This window comes from Neofelis nebulosa, chromosome 6, assembly GCF_028018385.1.
Source record: "Neofelis nebulosa isolate mNeoNeb1 chromosome 6, mNeoNeb1.pri, whole genome shotgun sequence".
Classification (NCBI taxonomy): domain Eukaryota; kingdom Metazoa; phylum Chordata; class Mammalia; order Carnivora; family Felidae; genus Neofelis; species Neofelis nebulosa.
This window is the reverse complement of record NC_080787.1, coordinates 104,735,837-104,757,050: the sequence shown is the minus strand read 5'-3', so window position 1 is coordinate 104,757,050 and position 21,214 is coordinate 104,735,837. Positions and strand designations below refer to the sequence as shown.

At 42.1% G+C, this 21,214-nt stretch overlaps 1 protein-coding gene across 2 annotated transcripts in view; it reads left to right on the top strand.

Annotated features, from left to right (window-relative positions):
• Positions 1-21,214, top strand: part of LAMA4 (laminin subunit alpha 4) — a 145,041-nt gene that overhangs the window by 48,590 nt on the left and 75,237 nt on the right. Inside the window, exons 4-8 of one of the 2 annotated variants that reach the window (XM_058735002.1) lie at positions 1,921-2,001; positions 12,327-12,541; positions 14,460-14,534; positions 16,335-16,486; positions 18,284-18,394. In XM_058735002.1, coding sequence (XP_058590985.1) covers positions 1,921-2,001; positions 12,327-12,541; positions 14,460-14,534; positions 16,335-16,486; positions 18,284-18,394 — 634 coding nt within the window. Of the gene's footprint in view, positions 1-1,920; positions 2,002-12,326; positions 12,542-14,459; positions 14,556-16,334; positions 16,487-18,283; positions 18,395-21,214 lie in introns of both variants that reach the window. The other variant, XM_058735001.1, reaches the window with a different exon arrangement.

The window sequence follows — 21,214 nt, the reverse complement described above, 5'->3', positions numbered from 1 at the left end:
TATTGAAATGTTTTTAGCCAAACTGACAGAAAAAATAAATTGTGGATGTTGCCTTTCACTGACAAGTGTATATTGTTTTCTGACTGATTTTATAAATGTCTTCAAACAAAGCAAACACATCCATTTGCTTTCCTCCAAAGACCATTAGGGTAAAATTGCTAATGCATGCAGGAATGTGAGAACAGCAGGTCACACGCCATTGATAGCACAGTACCTAAGCCAAAATTAATTTAGAAGTCTTTAAAATTTTTCACACCCCCCTCAGATGGATGGATTCATGTGTCAATGTAAAATTTTCCAAACACGTGGTGAGTTATATTCTATTTCCCCCGCCTTAAGAGTTGAGCAATATTTTTATTGCTTTTTAGTCCTGTGTCCTAATTTGTATTATCTAAAAAACAAATAAACAAACAAGCAAACAAAAATAGTAATCAAGAGGGAAATACAAATCAAAACCACACTCAGATACCACCTCACGCCAGTCAGAGTGGCCAAAATGAAGAAATCAGGAGACTATAGATGCTGGAGAGGATGTGGAGAGACGGGAACCCTCTTGCACTGTTGGTGGGAATGCAAATTGGTGCAGCCATTCTGGAAAGCAGTGTGGAGGTTCCTCAGAAAATTAAAAATAGACCTACCCTATGACCCAGCAATAGCACTGCTAGGAATTTATCCAAGGGATACAGGAGTACTGATGCATAGGGGCACTTGTACCCCAATGTTTATAGCAGCACTCTCAACAATAGCCAAATTATGGAAAGAGCCTAAATGTCCATCAACTGATGAATGGATAAAGAAATTGTGGTTTATATACACAATGGAATACTACGTGGCAATGAGAAAAAATGAAATATGGCCTTTTGTAGCAACGTGGATGGAACTGGAGAGTGTGATGCTAAGTGAAATAAGCCATACAGAGAAAGACAGATACCATATGGTTTCACTCTTATGTGGATCCTGAGAAACGTAACAGAAACCCATGGGGGAGGGGAAGGGAAAAAAAAAGAGGTTAGAGTGGGAGAGAGCCAAAGCATAAGAGACTGTTAAAAACTGAGAACAAACTGAGGGTTGATGGGGGGTGGGAGGGAGGGCAGGGTGGGTGATGGGTATTGAGGAGGGCACCTTTTGGGATGAGCACTGGGTGTTGTATGGAAACCAATTTGACAGTAAATTTCATATATTAAAAAATTAAAAAAATAAAAAATAAAATAAAAAAAATAAAATAAAAAAAAATAGTAATCAAGAGAAGGATTTCTATGGACACGAATACTTTTCCTGTGGGTCCTATTTATTACTTGTGTAGTTGCTTTTTGACTTTGATCAAAACAGCCGGTCCCTGCCCCCTTAATTCTCAATCTTTAAGGTATGCAATGAAGAAAAGAAGGTTCAGTGGAGATTATAGAGTATAGTTTAGAAGTGGTTCATGACCCTGAAGAACTGAAGAGATCTAGTGCAGAAAAAAGGGAACAACTTTCAAATGTATACACAGAAAATGCTGCGAATAATAAGAAATTCTCGTAAATATCATAAAATAACTTGATTATTTTATTTTTGGCTTTAGAATATGTGTTTGAGACTTGCATTATATATATATATATATATATATATATATATATATATATATATTCTGGAAATTCCCACTGCTTCAAGTAAAAATAATTAAGTGCTTCTATGGCAAAATAAGTAAGTGGAAGTAAGTGGATCTGGGAAATGGTCTCACCAATGGATGGGCATCTTGGCATTTTTCTGTCTGGACTGCTGGTCTAAATTTTCCTGAAAGGAAGATTTGACTTAAATAAAACAAATGACCACACCCATTAGAATTTGACTGGACCAAAGTAGAGATAACCTAATTAAAAGTTAAGACAATCTTTTCAGTGCTGTATGGAATCGACTTCTAATATTCTCTTGTATTTCTAGTTTTGCAGAATCCTGCTATAGAAAAAATGGAGCCGTTAGGTGTATTTGTAAAGAAAACTATGCTGGACCTAACTGTGAAAGGTAGGCTAATAAAATTCACTGTTTTCTGTGTGGGTCAAAGGAAACTTTCTGTTTTGGCACTCATCAGCTCTGCCAGAGCGTCTTAAGAGGAGGGAGTGAAGGATCGCATTTCAGAACTCCTGGGGGATGCCCCAGATAGAGCTATAATAATATGCTCCCTAGGAGAGCCTGGGTGGCTCAGTCAGTTAAGTGTCTGACTCTTCATTTCGGCTCAGGTCATGATCTCAGTTTGTGGATATGAGCCTGCGTCTGGCTCTGTGCTGACAGTGTGGAGCCTCCTTGGGATTCTTCCTTTCTCCCTCTCTCTCTGCCCCTCCCACGCTCGTGCTCTCTCTGTCACTCTCAAAATAAATAAACTTAAAAAAAAAATGCTCCCTAAGGGTCCAGATCAGGACCACATCTCAGGATAAATGGTCAGGTGGAGAGGAAAAGTAGTATCTATATTTTGAAAAGATTCTTTAGATGGTTTTGGTAACACTCCTCTCTCTTCATCATTGAGAATCAGCAGTGTTAATAGAGAGGCTTTTTCCTCAGTAGGAAAAAAAAAAGTGAATCCTCTGTCAGTAAAGCAACACACTGAAAAAGCATGAACTTATTATTTAGTCTATTCTTTACATCGTCTCCTTCCCTGAAAAGTAAACAAATTTCGTGAGAGTTCGGATTTTCTGAATCCCTGTTGGTATTGACATCTAACACTCTTTTTTTTAAGTTGCTCTTGGCTTTGCTTAAATAAGAAGGACTTTGGTGACTAAAGTTGAGAGGCGTCCCACTGCATGGTTTCCTGGCAAGACATTTCCCCTTCTCCCCACCTGGAGGCTACTCAGTTTTCTCAAATAAAATGATTTTTGCTAAAAGAATGTTACAGAGAGGGCTTCTTATTTTTAAGAGAAATGCCAGGGGCGTCTGGGTGGTTCAGTCTGTTGAGCGTCCAACTCTTGATTTTGGCTCAGGTCATGATCCCAGGGTCGTGGGATTGAACCCTGAGTCAGGCTCTGCACTGAGCATGAAGCCTGCTTAAGATTCTCTCTCTCTCTCTCTCTCTCTCTCTCTCTCTCTCTCTCTCTTTCTCTCTCTCTCTGCCCCTCTCCTGCTCTCTCTCAAATAAAAAAAAAAAAAAGAAATGTTATTAATGTCAGCCTCCCCATTGTCTTTAGGCAGCAAGATGATGTGGGAGGGAAGGACAGGGTACCTCTCAAACCTCTGGTCCAACATCGGCACATGCTCACCTCCCAGCAGCGTGCTCCCACTGCCCTGAGTACAGTTCACAAACCAGCCCAGGACTCAAAATGTAAACCTTAAATGATAAACCATCTTACTTCCTAAGAAATCACCTTCTACATCTCAAAGAGTAGTTCCGGAATTCTTTTTAAAAAGCCACAGTGTCTACAGTGCAGAGAAAATCTCTATACTTGGAGGGTATTACTATTATGATTATTAAATGTACAAATCATAGCTAATCCTCTTACTGAAGACTTTTTAAAGGTATTTTTTCTCTTTTTTGCTACAAGGGAAGATGGAAAGTCAAAGCTGATGGCGCATGTGGATTTTATACCTCGGGAGGAACAAATAGACATTTGGTTAATTAATGTTTGTGACACACTCCGTATTTTCTTACTTAGGGGTTCGGGAATATGAGGCACCTGGTTTGCTCACTTTCTGGCTCAGAGAGGACTGTTAATCAGCCAGGGATGGAACTTTGTCCCCTCAGTGTCTGAGGTAAAACTCTGTTTAGTCTGACAGAGATCAAGCAGTATTACCAGCTAATGGGTGTTCGCTGGCCCCTGGGATGGCCTTAAATAGAGCCATGCTGACCAAATGCAAGCCCTCCCAGAAGTGAAGAAATCTCTGTGCCTCAGGGCTCGGTCCTGCAAAGTTACACAGGGGTGCAGATAGAGGTTCTGTCAGCCAGGGTAAGGGGCCTGCATGGACAGGACAGCATGCCCTCCTCAGAAGTAGGATTGTAGATGATAAGTCTCCCGATGCACATTGGAGGCTCCTGGACCTGTAAGTCTTGGTTAGATCCGGTGCCTCTCCTGGATCTGGAATGGGTGGATCAAGGAGAGAGCACTAGTTGTCAAATATTGAGGAGATGTAGCTTTGGCCTGGCTGAGTTTGTCTCTCAGCGCGAGCCCTTTGGGATCCTCCTGAGGGAGTTATTTGAGCTCTAAGTGTCCATTTCCACATCTCCAGAATGGAGAAAATGAAAATGTCCACCTCCTAGGACTGTTGTGAGGTGATACTGTGACGTTATTGGTATGGCACATGGCACTTAAGAGATGCTCAATAAAAATTACCTGGTGACTGTAGGAGTCATGGTGGCCATTGTCCAGTTTCCCCCACCAGCATAATGTGTGCCTGGGAACAAGCTGGCTCATTCTCCTGAATCTCAGTTTCCTTAGCCAGAAATGATAGATTTGAACTAGGTAAGTGCCCTTTGTTGATTGTCCACTGTGTCCTTGCTTTACATTCTTCACCTCTTAGCCTCACAACCACCCTGAGAGCAGGTGCTATTTTGTCATTCTGCAGATGAGGAAACTGAGGCTAAGGGAGGTGATAGGCCCGGTCTAAAGTCACAACACTGCTAAGTGGGGGCACCAGGACCCGCACAGTTTGGTTTACAAATCTGGATTATTTCTCTATGCCAATACTGTTTTTCCCAATTGTCTTTGTAAGGTCTTCCACTTTATTTTATTTTTTTAGTTTATTTATTTATTTATTTTCAGAGAGACACTGAAAGCACATGTGAGAGGGGTAGGGGCAGAGAGAGAGAGAGAGAATCCCAAGCAGGCTGCAGAGCCCAACACAGAGCTCAATCGATCTCACAAATCATGAGATCATGACCAGAGCTGAAATAAAGAGTCAAACGCTTAACCAACTGAGCCACACAGGTGCCCCAAAGGTCTCCTACATTAAACTTTGACAATTAATGAATTAGATGAGTCTCTGATATTCAGGAGAAGCACAGTTAACCTGCTTCCCTTTAACAGGAGGCTGCAGCAACAAATGTGCTGGAAATAAGTGCCTCTTCAAAGGCCTTTCATCTGCATTGGGGGACAATCACTCTGAGCAACTTTCTCTGTTTTGTCTCCTCCCTCCTGTCCACCTTTCCTTACACCCTGCTCTTTTAAGGAGAGTGGATGCAGGCCTTTTACACCAAAATTGACTTTTTACACCAAAAATCTGGGGGTCTCTTCCTCAAAATGGAAGCAACCACACAGCAGATTGGTGGATGGGACAGGGATGCGATAACAAGCAAGACATGGTCTCCTGTCCTCAATGAAAATCAAGGCTAGAGCAGGAGACAAACCCAAACACCATTCATCACAAGGCAGAAGAAAGGAAATGCCAAATAGAAGGACAAGCAAAGGCTCCTCAAGAGTGCAGTGGAAGAAGTGATCTCTTTCCCACAGAGAGGGCTGGGTCATTGGGAAGGGAGAAGTCTTCACTGCTTTGGCTTTGTGTTTGACCCTGGGACTGAGGGGGGTGTTTTGTTTTGAGTTTAACAGTCAAGTTGTTAAATTGTCCCAGTTTAGCTTCATCTAATCGGTATTTTCAATGTATTTATGAACTTGGACCTAACCACGAGGCGTTTTCAAAATATGCTGCTGACTTGTATGGATGTCTATCTATTTCAAACACTAGGTGTTTCTGTACTTAGAGATCATTTAATCAAGGGATGGTTTTCAAATGTGACTGTATATAAGATCCCCTGGAAACCTTGGATTCCATCCCCAAATCCCATCCATGCCCCACAGAAAAAGAACCTGTATGGATGAGGCCTGGATACCTATTTTTTTTGACTCTGCTGGGTTCTCATGCCAATCCTCTCACTGCCTGCGAACTACTGCCCCACCTCTTGTCCCACACCTGCATTATATAAAACACTGTTTCTCAAACTATAGCTCAAGAACCCCTGGTGTCCTCAGAAATATTTGTGGGGTTCATGAGGACTCAGTGAATATTTTCTTAATTCAGTGTTTAATTTCCATGATAATCTCAAGGAAAAAGTTACTCGAAACATGTTCTGGACTTTCTGTAGAACCACTTTGTAATAAAGGGAAATCTGCCTCAGAGCTGAGGAGAAAATAACAGCCGGGGGTGTGTCAGTGACACATGACAGACAATTGGAGGCCAAATGGCATGACATCAAAACAAACTGAGCCGTCACATTACACATGGCAGGGCATAGATGTTGAGCTCACACGATCCTCTGTCACGCCATGTTGCAAGGAGCCATTCAGCTGCAACAAGACAACGCCATCCATCGTCTTGGTTAATTGGTTTCATAGTTTGTGTTTTATCGTAAAATTTATTTTGGTTTTTAAGATGTATAAGAGCCATAGTTATAAGAAGTTTCTCTACCTTGTATTATGTTTGAACTATTTAAAGATTTAAACATAACTTAAATGAACACTAGCAGAGGTATTCTGGGAAAATCTTTTGCCTTCCACAGGGACCCACACTGCATTTAAGTTTGAGAAACATTGGTCCAAAGCATAAAACAAGAACCTCTTACTGTACCATGCAACACAGCTCTAATACACTTGTTTTTACAATGAGGTCCATGTTTTAAGACTGCCCTGGCCCCGGGCAGGCTCTTTCCCAACGTCTTCCTCCCACCTCACACTTTAACTTCCACCTGTGGGAGCCGCTGCTCCCCAAATCCACCAGACCAACTGTAGAGCTCACCACATTGTGTTGCATTTAGATGACGACTGTGACGATAAAAATAATGCATTTATTGAATGCTTACTGTGTGCCAGAAAGTGTTGTAAGCACTTTGTATACAATGACACACTTAAGCCTAAAAAAAATCCTAGAAGATACCGTTTTCATCCTTATTTATAGAGGGAGAAAGTAAGACACAGAGAAGATAAGCCACATGCTCAAAATCACACATTTGGGTTTTCTTTTTCAGTCTCTACTATTAAACTATGAGCTTCTCAGCAGAAGTGGCATCTCATTCATTTCTCTACGACTCTTCCCCCATCACAGTATCTGGAACGTTGTAGGCACTCAGTTATATTTGTTTAAGTAATACCTTTTGTTTTAAAATGAAAAAACAATACCGGTACTTTTAATGTTCCTTTAAAAAGGCACCTGTAGTGATGAGAGTGAGTCATTTCATGGCCTGTTTGATCTCCTACTCTTCCTCGTGCCAGGAAAATGGAAGACGGTAACACAGAATTGAGTGAGTTAAGACACTGCCCTCTGGCTGAAGAGAGGTTGCAAATGGAAGTTACCATGTGATGCAAATGAGTATAAAATGTGCAAGCCTCATAGCCAGCAATTTTGCAATTCTCATTTTCATCCCAGTGTGGCTTTCCCTCTGCTCTATATAGTACATTTGAAAAGACGAGAAGCCTGAGACACAGAGCCTTGAGACCTAGTCCGAGGTCACACAATTGGTTAGTGGTAAACCCAAAACAAAACCCAAGAGCCTTGATGTTCAATCCCAAGTTTTCAGGTATGGGCCACAATCCCAAGTTTTCAGGTATGGGCCACCTGGGTGGCTCATGTGATTAAGCGTCCGACTCTGGATTTTGGCTCAGGTTATGTGTGGTTCTCGAGATCAAACCCCAAGTCAGGTTTTGCGCTAAAACCTGCTTGGGATTCCCTCTCTCCCTCTCTCTCTCTGCCCCTCCCCTGCTCATGCACTTTCTCTCTCTAAAAATCAATTAGTAAACTTAAAAAAATGTAGATGATCCCAATACCTCAGTATTCCGCATTGTCCCCCATGGCAGCTTTAATTGCATTCCTTCATCCATTCAATTTTGCAGTGGAGTGAGAGACATACTAAGATAGTATGAGGACTTATCATGTGGATCTTATTGCTTAAGGATCAGGAGAGAAGAATGGACCGAATTCAAGCAAATCCAAGGGGACCCTAAAGCCCTAACAGGAGAGGCTGAATATAGTATCAACAGATATAATAATGATGACAGTGATGATGTTGATAATGGCCTTGATGATAAAAAGGAAGAATAAGGGTGCCCGGATAGCTCATTCAATTAAGTGTCTGACTCTCGTTCTCTGCTAAAGTCATGATCTCATTGTTCATGAGATTGAGTCTGGCACAGAGCCTGTCAGCATAGAGCCTGCTTGGGATTTTCTCTCTCCCTCTCTCCCCCTGCCCCCCAAAATAAATCAACTTATTTTTAAGTTGATTTATTTTGGAGAGAGAGAGACAGACAGACAAAGCATGACTAAGGGAGGGGCAGAGAGACAGGGAGACACAGAATCTGAAGCAGGCTCCAAGCTCTGAGCTGTCAGCACAGAGCCTGACACAGGGCTCAAACTCACGAACCTCGAGATCATGACCTGAGCCAAAGTCGGACACTTAACCGATTGAGCCACCCAGGTGCCCCAATAAATAAACTTTAAAAAAAAAAAAGAGAGAGAGAGAAGAAGAATAAAGAAGAGGAGAAAGAAAAGAAAGCCAACATTTATTGAGTTTGGGATTCCAGTGTTTAGTCTTATTCTTTCTGCAGGCATTATGTTTTTTCAAACTCACCCTCTGTTATCTACATAGAATTCTTCTATGACTCCCTCCTCTCTACCTTACTCCACTTCTGGATTCTTATCCTGTGACCTTGAGTGGGTTACTTACATTTTCCTAGCCTTGTTTATCAGTGTTTCATAGAGAAGTCGAAAGCATTTATATGGCATCTACTATGTAACGGGCTCTTTTTTTTTTTTCAGCATTTAATTTAATACCAATGACAGCTATAGAATGGCATCCCTCCCAGAAAGACTACTGTGCCACCTGGGAGTTTGGCACCCTTGGTAAAGGTATTCAGTGACAGTTGTATGGCCCTAGTAAGAGAAGGAAAGGAGAAAGAGGAGAGGAGAGAAAAAGAGCTCCAAAAATTCCCAACACAGTAGGTCTTGGTCAAAGTCTTTTTTTTTTTCTCCTAAAACATATTTCTTTGTTTTTTATTTTGCCTAAATACTGTGATCACTAACTGAAATGACAATGTTCATATGCCACTGTTCTCTCATTTACACTGTGAATGTATCAGCCCATTTTCCATGAGTGAATCAAGTCATTAATAAAGCTAGAAATGAGATTATGGGAGAAAAAAAAATAGAACCAGACTACGGGGTACAAGGCTCCAGTGCTGACTCTAATTCCAACTGCTGGCCCTTTTGAACCTTTGTTATTTGTTATTTGAGGGCAGGAATTGGATGCATTGATAGCATTTGATTATTCAATTATTATAATTGCTAATCAATTAGCTAATTCATTTAATATCAGACTTGTGGGGGGAAAGGGTATTACGCTTGGAGTCCCATCATAGGGTTGAGCCCTGCAGTAATGAACAAATTATTTAGCTTCTCCACACTCCAGTTTCCTTGTCTATGAAAGTAAGGAGTTGTAGAGTGCTATAGGAAGAAACATTTGCATGACTATTCTATAAAATCTGTAGGGTTAAAGTTTGGACTCTGACTTCAGAATTGCATCTGAACCTACCACCAAAAGATGTTCTTGAAACTCAAAGTAGGTTTCCACTGTGATTGAGCTTCTGACTTACAGAACAGAGAATTCGGTTTTTCTCTCGTGGAAGACCAAGAGACAACCTATGGAGATCAAATACAATGGAATTCAACAGAGAAAAGAAAGTCAGTGTCATCTGACTTCTGTGAGCTTGGGCAAGGTTCCACGCCCAGAGCTCAGGATTCCCTACGGTACATTGAGGTGCCAGGTCTGAGTCCCATTTCAATGGGACCAAGAGTCTAATACTCTCTGGTGAACTGCAGCAAAGGATAGAAATTCAATCCAGCCATGTGTTCCAAAGAGGGATGATTTGTGCTGGCTTGGGAACCAGAGAACCTGTAAATCAAAGGTGCAAAGACATGAGTATGAATAACAAAACTCACTGAACATTTCCTCTTAGGGGGGTGTCGCTCTGTGGGTTGTGTGGCACTTGCATTCATTCTTATCTTTTTCGTAGACCTTGATTTCTAGAGTTTATGATTTTATGCATAATTATGCTCGATTTGTTTCCTGTTCTTTCAGGGCACGGGCTGTGTGTTTTTCCTCTTCCTGTCTCTCCACGCCTTACATAAAATAGACATGAATTGTCCCTCTGTTGGGTGAATTCATTCATCCACTTATAGCAGCAGCAGTGTGGTCCAGGGTGGAGTGAAGGAAAGAACATCAGGGTCAGAAGGTCTGGGTCTTGTGCTGTGAATCCCTTGCTATATGAGCCTGGAAAATCAAAGTAGCCTCTCAGCCTCAGAATGCCAGGCCTGTGTGGCCTACCTCCCGGGTGTGTGCGGTAACTAAACTTACCTCGGTGAAACCATGAGGTACGGTGCAAGTAAAGGGCATAAAGATTGAACGTACGCCATCATTACAACTACACCAAAAAACTGAGACATAAAGCTTAGAAGAATATGTGCAAAATATCGGACAGTGATTTCGTTAGGATCGTAGGATTACAGGTGATTTTTTTTTTCCTTTCTCTGTTTTTCAAAAGTTTTGAATCATGAAAGCCTTTTAAAAAGGTAGTGTCTTGTTATTATTGGCCAGGTCTTCCTGATTTCCTTGGAAAGTCCTCCCCCGCTCTCCTCTCCAAGGCCAACGCCCAGCCCAGGCTCTCCACACCCCAGCCTGGTCTCCCCATTCCAGCCCGCAATCCACCCTGTATCTAGAGCCAACACCGGCTTCCCCCACCTCTGCTTTCATCACAGAAACCTCCATCTGCTCCTTTCTTTTTCTCGCTCACATCAGAACCCACTCCTGCACCTGACCTTCAGCTCCATGAAGGGGTGACCACACATTCTTTCCAGCCACTCCCAAAGCATCTTCAGCCCCAGTTAGCCAGTCTTGACACTAGTTTAGGGTCACAGCAAAGAGCAGCCTATGGCCAGCCAGAAAACGTGTAGTTTGGCTCATACGGTATTCTTACAAAGTTTGAGCCAAACTTTCAAGATTGTATGTTCACATAAAAATCCACACTTCAGCTTTTCTCTTTAAAAATAGAAAGATCCTGGGGCGCCTGGGTGGCGCAGTCGGTTAAGCGTCCGACTTCAGCCAGGTCACGATCTCGCGGTCTGTGAGTTCGAGCCTCGCGTCAGGCTCTGGGCTGATGGCTCGGAGCCTGGAGCCTGTTTCCGATTCTGTGTCTCCCTCTCTCTCTGCCCCTCCCCCGTTCATGCTCTGTCTCTCTCTGTCCCAAAAATAAATAAAAAACGTTGAAAAAAAAAAAAAATTAAAAAAAAAAAAAAAATAGAAAGATCTAGCAACACAGTTCCCTCAAGGCTACAATCTAGAAACAGCTGACAGGAGCTGAGTAGCAGCTACCCCTTGGATGGAGCCTGCAGTCCCACTACTCACAAGCAGGGCCTCCTCTGCTGGCCCGTGAGGCACCTTTGGGAAAAGTAGAGAAGGCATTTCTTCTTCTGAGTAGAAGCAGCTCCGCCCAGAGGGCACAGCTTGGCAAGGCCAGCAAAGGCTAGATGGATTTTGGTCTCTACTCTCCAACTGAGCTGGGGTCTGTCCTTAAGGGCCCCGCTGGCATGACCATAGGCACTAGCTCTGCCCTCACAACGAATGCAGTTAGGTGCCTGGTCTCTATAGGCTTACATACCTAAAATGCCCACAAAAATGGCCATCTGGGCTCCAATTTCATTTATGTGTGGTACTCTCAGCCCTGCTCGGTGCTTTATCTTCACACTGCCTTCCTGCCATCACAAGATGGCTGCCAGCTGAGTGCTACCTGCCTCTATGTTCACCTGTGGATAGAGAGAATGCCTTCCCACAACCCTCAGCTAAAAGCCCTGAGCTATAATACTCCGACTAGATCACTCCTGAGCCAACTTGTCTTGGCCAACACAATGCCAGGCACTAACTGGCTCAGGTTTAGGTTATCCGAACAATTCGTTATGGCAAGGCAGATGGTGATTTATACCAGTGTTTCTCAATAAGGGTATTATTAACATTTCGGCCAGGATAATTCTTAGCTGTGCCCCAGTGGTACATCTCTTGCAGTACATTTAGCATATCTTGTACCATTCGGTCATATACCAGCCATGCACCCCAATCATTAGGGTGACGAAAAATGCCCACACACTGATCATATCTGGACATTCCTGCATCTGGGGGTCTGATCATACTAAATGGGCTTCAATCCAATAGGGAAGAGAAGAATGGTTCCTTAAAAACAAAGTCTGGTCCTATTAAGAAGCTGCGATAAAGGGAATGAATTCCAGGCGAGCAATCCACATATATTCACTACACTGTCTTCTAGGTAGGAAAGAAGATAAAAGACAAGAAAAACTATGGCTGCTAAATTTTTAACCTGTGATTTCTCCTCTAGATGTGCCCCAGGTTACTATGGAAACCCCTTGCTGATTGGAAGCACCTGTAAGAAATGTGACTGCAGTGGAAATTCAGATCCCAACCTGATCTTTGAAGATTGTGACGAGGTCACCGGCCAGTGTAGGAATTGCCTACGCAACACCACGGGATTCAAGTGTGAACGCTGTGCCCCTGGCTACTATGGGGATGCCAGGATCGCCAAGAACTGCGCAGGTACAGCACATACACCGAATTCAGATGGATCGATGTTGGGAAAATATTCCAAGTGTCCCACTGTCACTTTTCCAGGACACTGTGCACTCTTAGGAATGTGTATCCCATACTCACCAGGGTAGATATTATCAAGGCTAGTGGTGTACCTTAGCTCATGGGTAGATTAAACCATGAGACACTCACACAAGTGAACTTTTGCCTTATATTCTTCCAATTTTTATCAAAGGAGTAAGCCAGACTTTCATGGATTACCTATCACCAGAATTCTGAATGAAAACTTACAAGATTTACATCAGTTTTCTTATTCTGGAAGCTGGACGTAGCTTTAAGAAGTAAAACTGACTTCTAAGTGAAACAGATTAGCAAGCCAAGGGTACAGTTTAGTCATCCCCCAAGTTCCTCAAATTGTCAGAGTAAATATTGCAGATATAGTATAAGAAATCTTCCTGCTTAAACTGCAGTTAGACTGAAATGCACAAATTTCGTTCATGATTTCTCTAATCAATTTGCTGCATAGAGTGAAACTCTTCAGAAATAAAAGTGAATTGACTTCCTTTAGGAACAAAGGAAGGTTGAGAGTGAGTATTTCTTACTCTGTGACTTTGAGAGGAAAGAGGGCGAGGCAGAGGCCTTGTGCTCTTGTGGCGTGCTTCTTCTAGAATCCCCTTACCGAAACAGATTCCCACCTGCAAAGATTTTAAGAAGAGTCTAAAGTTGAGAAGAAGACACATATGATCTGCAGCACTCACAGTAAAAGTAAAAGTAAGAAAGCGAGGTGCACAGAGGCATGAAACCAGAAATGACAGAAGCAAGAGAGGAGTTCTGTGTCCACTCAGACTAAAGAGAGAAAGCAGGCATCAGAAAGGATGTTGGCAAAATCCAAGCCTTAGACATTGATGTTCTGATTCTCAAAAGATTTTTTTAAACTTCTGTTAAACTACATAGATGCAGATCACTCTTAGAAAAGATGGTGATGTTAGAAGCAACAAAGCATGATCTTGCTGAATTGTTTAACAAATCTACATTTTGTGGAACATTAAACAGCTGAAATGTAATAAATGCATGTTCCCCCTTGAAGCTAATTTTTTATGATTATTCTGTAAAGACAGTTAAGAGGTGGGGGAGAATTTACAACACTATTCCAGCTTATTGCCAGCATAGATAGCTTAGGAAATCCTTTTTAAATATTACAAATTGATTCCTACTGAGCAACTCAGTGGAAAATGAACAGCCTGATGAGATTAGGGTTTTGCTTTTGTTTTTTTCCAAAAGGCGTTTTTGAAAATCATCAGTAGATTAATAGTGGGCTCTCAGGTCTTCTAAATTCATGTAAATATGTTCCTAATTCTTTCCACGACATTATTCCTAGCCATCCCACTGATGGAGGTTTGGAGTCAGACTTGCCAAGGGTCAAGCACTGTGGGAGCCAAGAATCGCTCTTGAGCCTCCTCCCTCCCTCCCTCTGGGCTGCTCCTCCCTCACACCTGGCAATGATCAACCCTGGAGTTGGATTAAACTGGAGAATCAGTCTGCGATGAAAGGAGGGCTCTCAGATTCCAGCTGAATGATGGGTTCCAGGATCGTTTTGTACTTTGTGAAATTTACCAGGATCTTTTTGGACTGAAGCAATTGCACAGTCATGTCAGCATCCCAGAAAGTGGGGAAAAGAGTCCTAGAAAATTCAGATTTACTTTTGCCCCAGGGCCACCTTTGAAAATCTCACCAGGCTGGGCTTTACCGGGTGAGGGGAATAATCTCTAGTTCATGGATTCTACATGGTGGTAAAGAAGAATATAATTACTTCCCTTTGGAAGAACTGTATACTGATAGCCAGTATTTCTAGAAACCAGGAAAACGTTGCCATATTTTAAGCATTTTAAGAAACGAAGCCCTAACCTCTTGTTTTTGTTTCCCACAGTGTGCAATTGTGGGGGAGGCCCATGTGACAGCGTAACCGGAGAGTGCTTGGAAGAAGGTTTTGAACCCCCTACAGGCATGGACTGCCCAACCATAAGTAAAAATAACAGTACATGATTGACTAACCCCACTCTCTCTAATGTGCTGCAGGTGTAGGATTAAGAAAAGCTATGCAATAGCCTCTCTAGAAACTGCCTAAGTCCCACTCCTGGCTTTAACCCTGTCTGTGCCTCCACCAAATAAACCCTGAGCAAAAGATACTCAACGCTCTGCTTGATTCCAATTGGCAAATGGGTGACTTACATTTAAGCAGCTCTGTTTTAGAAAACTTATTTTATGAAGCCCTTAAATTCAGCATCTTACCCAGTGGGTAAAGGCAGACAATTCACAGAACAGAAACACAAGCAGAAACACAGGCAGAAACACAGTTCCCAGTGACCAAGTTCATTTTGGCTCCCTTTTCTATATTATCTCTTCAAGTCCTCAGATAGTGAGGTAGACAATGCTTTACAATACTAGGGAAACCAAGACACTAAGAGATTCGAGTGGCTTTTCCCAAATCACTCCAAAACTGAAGTGGCACCAGAAATAAAATATTCCCATCTTATAGAATGGAACTGTCATCTTACTTTCCTGGATTTCTCTGTCATTACTTTCATTCAAATCAGCAGTCCTCATGGTGCAGGAACCTGCTGAAACACTTCGAAACAAATGCCCAGAGATGGTCTTAATGACTTCTCAACCATCCTTCAAGCGCTTAGTCTAGAAAAACTGATTCTTAGAATGATTTAAAGAAGCTTTGCCTTAGAAAGCCTTTGATCAAAATGGCTGCCCAGCTGCCTCATGGCTGGCTGGGGAGTTATTCCTGTAAGATAGCCTATCAGTAAGATCATGTTAAACTTCAAATAACAAATTAACACATTAACAACTATTAACCCTTTAGTCTTCATTTATTGGTTCCTTAGAAAAGGGGACAATCTGGGGGAAAGATAATTGGGAACAGAAAAGTTTCAAAATGAGGTCAAGACAGGTTTCCAAGCATGGTCGGCTGTCCTTCTGAGTGTGCCACAAGGGGGCGCTGGGCCTCCGGGGGTGACGACGCAGTGGGAGGAACTCCAATTCCAACTGCAAGGAGTAGAAACTGCGGGGTCTTCACCCGTGGGCACCAAGCAGAAGCCCAAAGCCTGATAGGAAGAGAGCCATCTCAGAGGGCTGTCCCACCACTAAGCAAAAGTGTAGGGAGTGCTTCTCCTTACCCACCCATCTTGCAAATGTCTTGCCCTTTTAAGCTTCCTTTCTTTCAGTTCAGCGGTTAGAGAGTCCAGATTAGCCTCCTTCCCTGTCGCATGTGTTGTTTTGTTGTTTTAAGTGGGGATCGTGCCTGATGCACAGTTTGAGTCATCTTAGACTCTCGTCTGCTTCGAGTGTAAGGACTGGTTCTGTGACCCAGAACAGATCCTCAGGGCACAAAGATAAAAATAATATCTATTTATTTGTTTGTTTATTTATTTTTTGAGACAGAGAGAGACAGAGCACAAGCGGGGGAGGGGCACAGAGAGAGGGAGACAGAGAATCCAAAGCAGGCTCCAGGCTCCGAGCTGTCAGCACAGAGAGCCCACCGCGGGGCTTGAACCCACGGACCGTGAGATCATGGCCTGAGCCGAAGTCGGACGCCCAACCGACTGAGCCACCCAGGCACCCCTAAGATAAAAATAATATTGGGTGTTGTATGGAAACCAATTTGACAATAAATTTCAGATTAAAATAATAATAATAATAATATTAACAGAGGAAGTACACATAATGATCTACTAGCGCACACACTTCCTGGCTGACTTTCAGTTTTAAAGAACTAACATGTCCATTTTATCTCCAGGCTGTGATAAGTGCATCTGGGATCTGATCGATGACCTTCGGTTAGCGGCACTCTCTATTGAAGAAAGCAAATCGGGTCTGTTGAGCGTATCGTCCGGAGCCGCTGCTCATAGGCACGTGAATGAACTCAACTCCACCATCTACCTCCTCAAAGTATGCAGCCATGTTGTACCTTCAGCTGTATCTCATGCTGGCTTTGCACGATCTGTCCTAGAACTCCTATCTCCTCTATCATCTGAGTCCCATGGCTGTTATTACAGATGGATTGCTAGATTAGGAAATTATGAAACGTTGATTATAACCATGAACTTCAACCTAAACCAAAGACTGCCATCTATAAAAGAAGTTAAGGTGTTAAATAAAATAACTAAAACAAGGAGTATCTATCTACCAAACTACTGAGGGAAGGAAAACACTCTTACTTCTTTGGTAAGCTGTACATTGATTGTTCAGGTCCTTCCCACAAACTTACCGTTACCTTAGCCTCAATTTGCCATGTTTTGGGGAGTTTCTCTAGAAACCTCTCTCCTGCTCTCTCCCTCCCACCCTTACCTTTCCTTCTTACAGACACACAGTCTCTCTCATTTTCCCACACTCACACACACACACTGGAGCACACAGACATACACGCCCTGGCTCTCCTCATAGGTCCAGTGGTTAATATCTGATAAACAGTTAAAGGCTGACAACAGTCAAAAACAGTAGATTATAACAGTGCTTATACAGCTAAACTTCAAGAGGTATTTTTCCCTTCTAAATCATCGGCTTCTATCACAACCAACAGACGTTTTTTGAAACAATGATAATTAACCGAAAGAAGAATAGAATTAATGCCAGCACACATTTTTACTGTTTGTCAACTTAGCATAATGATTAAGAGCATAAACTTTGAAACCAGATTGGTTGCATTCAAATCCCAGCTCTCACCCTTACTAGTTACGTGACCTCGGGCAAGTTATTTTAACCTCTTAGTTCTCCAGTTTTCTCACCTGAGGATAATTATCACGCCCATCTTATGGGTTGTTGCGAGAATTCAGCAAGCGATCTATGTAGAGTAGAGCACCATAGATATATGTAGAGTAGAGCACCATAGAAAGTGCTCATCACTCTACTTTTTAGAGGTGCAAATAGATGGCATCCACAGCAATTGGCCAAATATGCAAACTGTAGAGCAAACCAAAAATCACAAAATTGTAGAGCTGGATGGACTCTTAGTGAGCATCCTATTCCAAACTTAGCAATCGTTCCTGTCCAAACTCATCTGTTTGGACACATGCAGGCAGTACTTCTCCGAGGAGTCACCCAGACACAGGCCTCATGATACCGCCTGAACTCTCTTTCCTCAACAGCACAACATCAAGATAGGTATGATGATAACGTACAGGACAGGACGCCTGTGCCAGGATCGAAAGGCTTTCTCCAAAGTAGTCCAAGGAAAGCTACATTGGACCAAACTCCGCAAAAATGGGAGAGAAAGGGAAAGTGGTCCAAAATAAAGAGAATCCCTCTCCTTGCACTAAAAAGAAGAAAGAGAATTTCCAAACTCCATTTTACATTACATTGATCCTTATGGCTTGATCATTTCCTCCAAGGTCTGCCAAAATGGAAATTTTAAAGATCACACACGCTGGGCCTCCACCAGTCTATTACGGTACTTTTGTGAAATTAGAAAAAGATGCCCTTTCTTCATGGCCGGCACAGCCTGGTTCAGGGTCTCCGGCCCAGTGAGCAGAGCTCGTAGAACTTCAGCTCTGAAGACCATGGGAACCCTTGTGCAGACCCCAACCTTCATACGAGGTGGCAGCAGCCTTCAGACCCCACGATCTTGGTAACAGAAGCTCACATTCTACTCTGAGTCCCCTTACACCGAAAGCGTTGTATGTATATGTTTAAAAGCCTGGTATGCACATCTACTGATTTTTTTTTTCAAAACATTTTTCTTTTCCACAGACAAAATTGTCAGAAAGAGAAAACCAGTATGTCCTAAGAAAGATACAAATCAACAATGCTGAGAACACAATGAAAAGCCTTCTGTCTGATGTGGAGGAATTAGCGGAAAGGGTAGGTATTCAGTGTCTGGGAGTGCCTTCAGAGAAAGGATTTAGCCTGGGTGAGCCTGGCTAGTCACAAACGACTGAAGCTTAACACAATGAAGGAAAAATGTAGTGACCCATGTGCCTTAAAATAAATCAAGGCAAGATCTGTGGAGAAAGTTAATATACTTGGTCTCTACAGTCTCTTCTCGTTTTGATGACTTTCCTTGAAAAACTATGTTTACGGGGAACTTCCATTGTATTTGTTGCTGGTTAATATGGTTGATAGATGTTTCAATTAGGATGGTTGGTCAGCTGTTTGCCTTAACATTTTATGGCTAAGAGCTGTAGAGAGCCCAGAAATAAACTTTATTATATAGAATATGAAATTTAAATGTTTGCTAAAGGATCCATTAAGTAATAAAAGGAAAGAAGAACCATGCTGAGAAAGCAATTTTGCAGTTAGACAGGAAAAATAATCACCTTCAACTTTCACTTTATAACATATACTAAAATAAATTCCAGACAGATTAAGAGTTGAGTTTAAATCTCAAATCCATAAGAAAGCAAAATGAAATCATTGTTAAACCTTGAAAGGAAATAGCAGTACATTTAAATATAGCATGAAGAATTATAATTTAAAAAAGGTAATAGAGTTGACAAGATAAAATTTCAAATACCCAGTGAAACAATAAATAAACTAAGAATTCAACCAGACTAAGAAAAATATTGAGGGAAATATGACTTGTAAAAGCTCTCACAAATGAACAAGAAAAACATGAAAACAGGAAGAACAGAGTTAACATGAAAGACTATTAAATACACTCCCCAGGAGCCTAATGGAAAAATATCCATTATCTGTACTAATAAGGAAAAATATAACTAAGCCACCAGGTGCCATATTTTACATATTAAAATGTTTGACACATTTTTCCCCTGATTATGCTCTACCAGGGCTGTCCAATGTACTCGGATTTCAACTTTTAGACATGGGTGTTTGACATTGAAGATCTCTTTGAAAAATAATTCTAATTTTCTACAAAAATAAAGGTTAAAATTAACTCTGGCCATCTCTTTTGATGTTGGACCTCATAAACTTTTACGAGATTAGGCTTCTAAAAACATGAGTTGTTCTAATTGGATCTTTGGAAGATACAGCTACTTCGAAATGTATATGAAACTTGGGTCCCTCATTCCCATGCATTGTGCATATTAAAATCCAAGCATGAGTATATGTAGGAAGCAGTGAGATTTCTTAAGTTTCAAAGGAAATACTAGGAAAGAAATCTTTGTGAAAAACTCACTGCTTTTTCATTTCTGGTGTCATGGTTGGAATTTGCCCAGTGTCTCAATTCTTGTGAAAATATTTTCCCCAAGATTAGTTCCTCTCACAGCTCAGACATGGACTGACTGATCCTTTTGTTTACAAATTTTCCACTTCCAGTATAACCTAAATGCAGACATTCATGGGGAGAAAATAGCACGAGCTTTCAAGTGATACCACAGTAGAGGGGCGCCTGGGTGGCTCAGTTGGTTAAGTGTCTGACTTCAGCGCAGGTCATGATCTCACAGTTCGTGAGTTCAAGCCCCACATCGGGCTCTGTGCTGACATCTCAGAGCCTGGAGCCCGCTTCGAATTCTGTGTCTCCCTCTCTCTCTGCTCTTCCCCCACTCATGCTCTATCTCTCTCTCCTGCAAAAATAGATCAAAACATTAAAAAAAATTTTTTTTAAGTGATATCACAGTAGAAAAGGCTCCTGGGCGCCAAGAAGAGACCACCAAAGCAAAAGGTTGATGAAAACGCTACTGAAACTTTCAGGTATTTCCAAGAACTCTTATTGAAAATAAGGTCCTTCTAACTATGACAACAGTCCTGGTGGTGTAAGAGACTGCTGAAAGATTTCCAAACGAATGCCCAGAGCTGGTCTTAATGACTTCTCAAGCATCCTTCAGTCCTTTAGTCCAGAAAAGCCCATGATTGATTCTTAGAAGGATTTAAGAAGAGGTTGCCTTAGGAAGACTTCTACCAAATAAGTGACTAATATTTACCTTTAAAGAGAGCGAAGGATAGGGATGCCTGGGTGGCTCAGTCAGTTAAGCATTCGACTCTTGATTTCAGCTCAGGTGATGATCTCACTCACTCCTCATGGGTTTGAGCTTTGCATCAGACTCCACAGCTTGTGGCACAGAGCCTGCTTGGGATTCTTTCTCTGTCTCTGTCTCTGCCCCTCCCCTGTTCACGCTGTCTCTGCCTCTCTCAAAATAAATAAATAAACTTTAAAAGGAAATTAATTAATTAATTAACTAATTGAAGGATTTCACTGTGGGTTCATTCCCACAATGATTTTTTTTTTTTTAATCACAGTAATGTTGCCTCTTGAACTTGAAAATACCTCCGTTTGCAAATTGTCACGTAAACCTCATGAGCCCCAAATCTCACAGTTTACATTAACCTAAGTTAACTGGTTTCGTCCTAGCCCTCTTTTGAAAAAGTCTACAGCCCTTTCCTAATCCCTTACTTCTGGGAATCCCCTAAAGGATGCCCAGGCATTTTGTATTCTCAAATAGTCGGTGCTCAAAACAACCTCCCTTCTACCACTGGCTTGTCATGTCTGTAAGAAAGTGCCAAAGACTAAGTCAAGATTCTACTTTCCCATGTTCCCCAGGCACCATGCTCGAAGTCTGAGTGGTGCCAGGCTACACGCAGGAGAAGAGGCGGGGGCCCTCTCTCAGTTTCAGTGCTGCCCCCTGACAACGGGACCTTGAAGTTGCAAAGCAGAGCCCCAAGTCGCAGAGCCCAGTCTCCAAGGGCTGGCTCAGGAAGGTGCTGCACCACCCCTCTACTTCC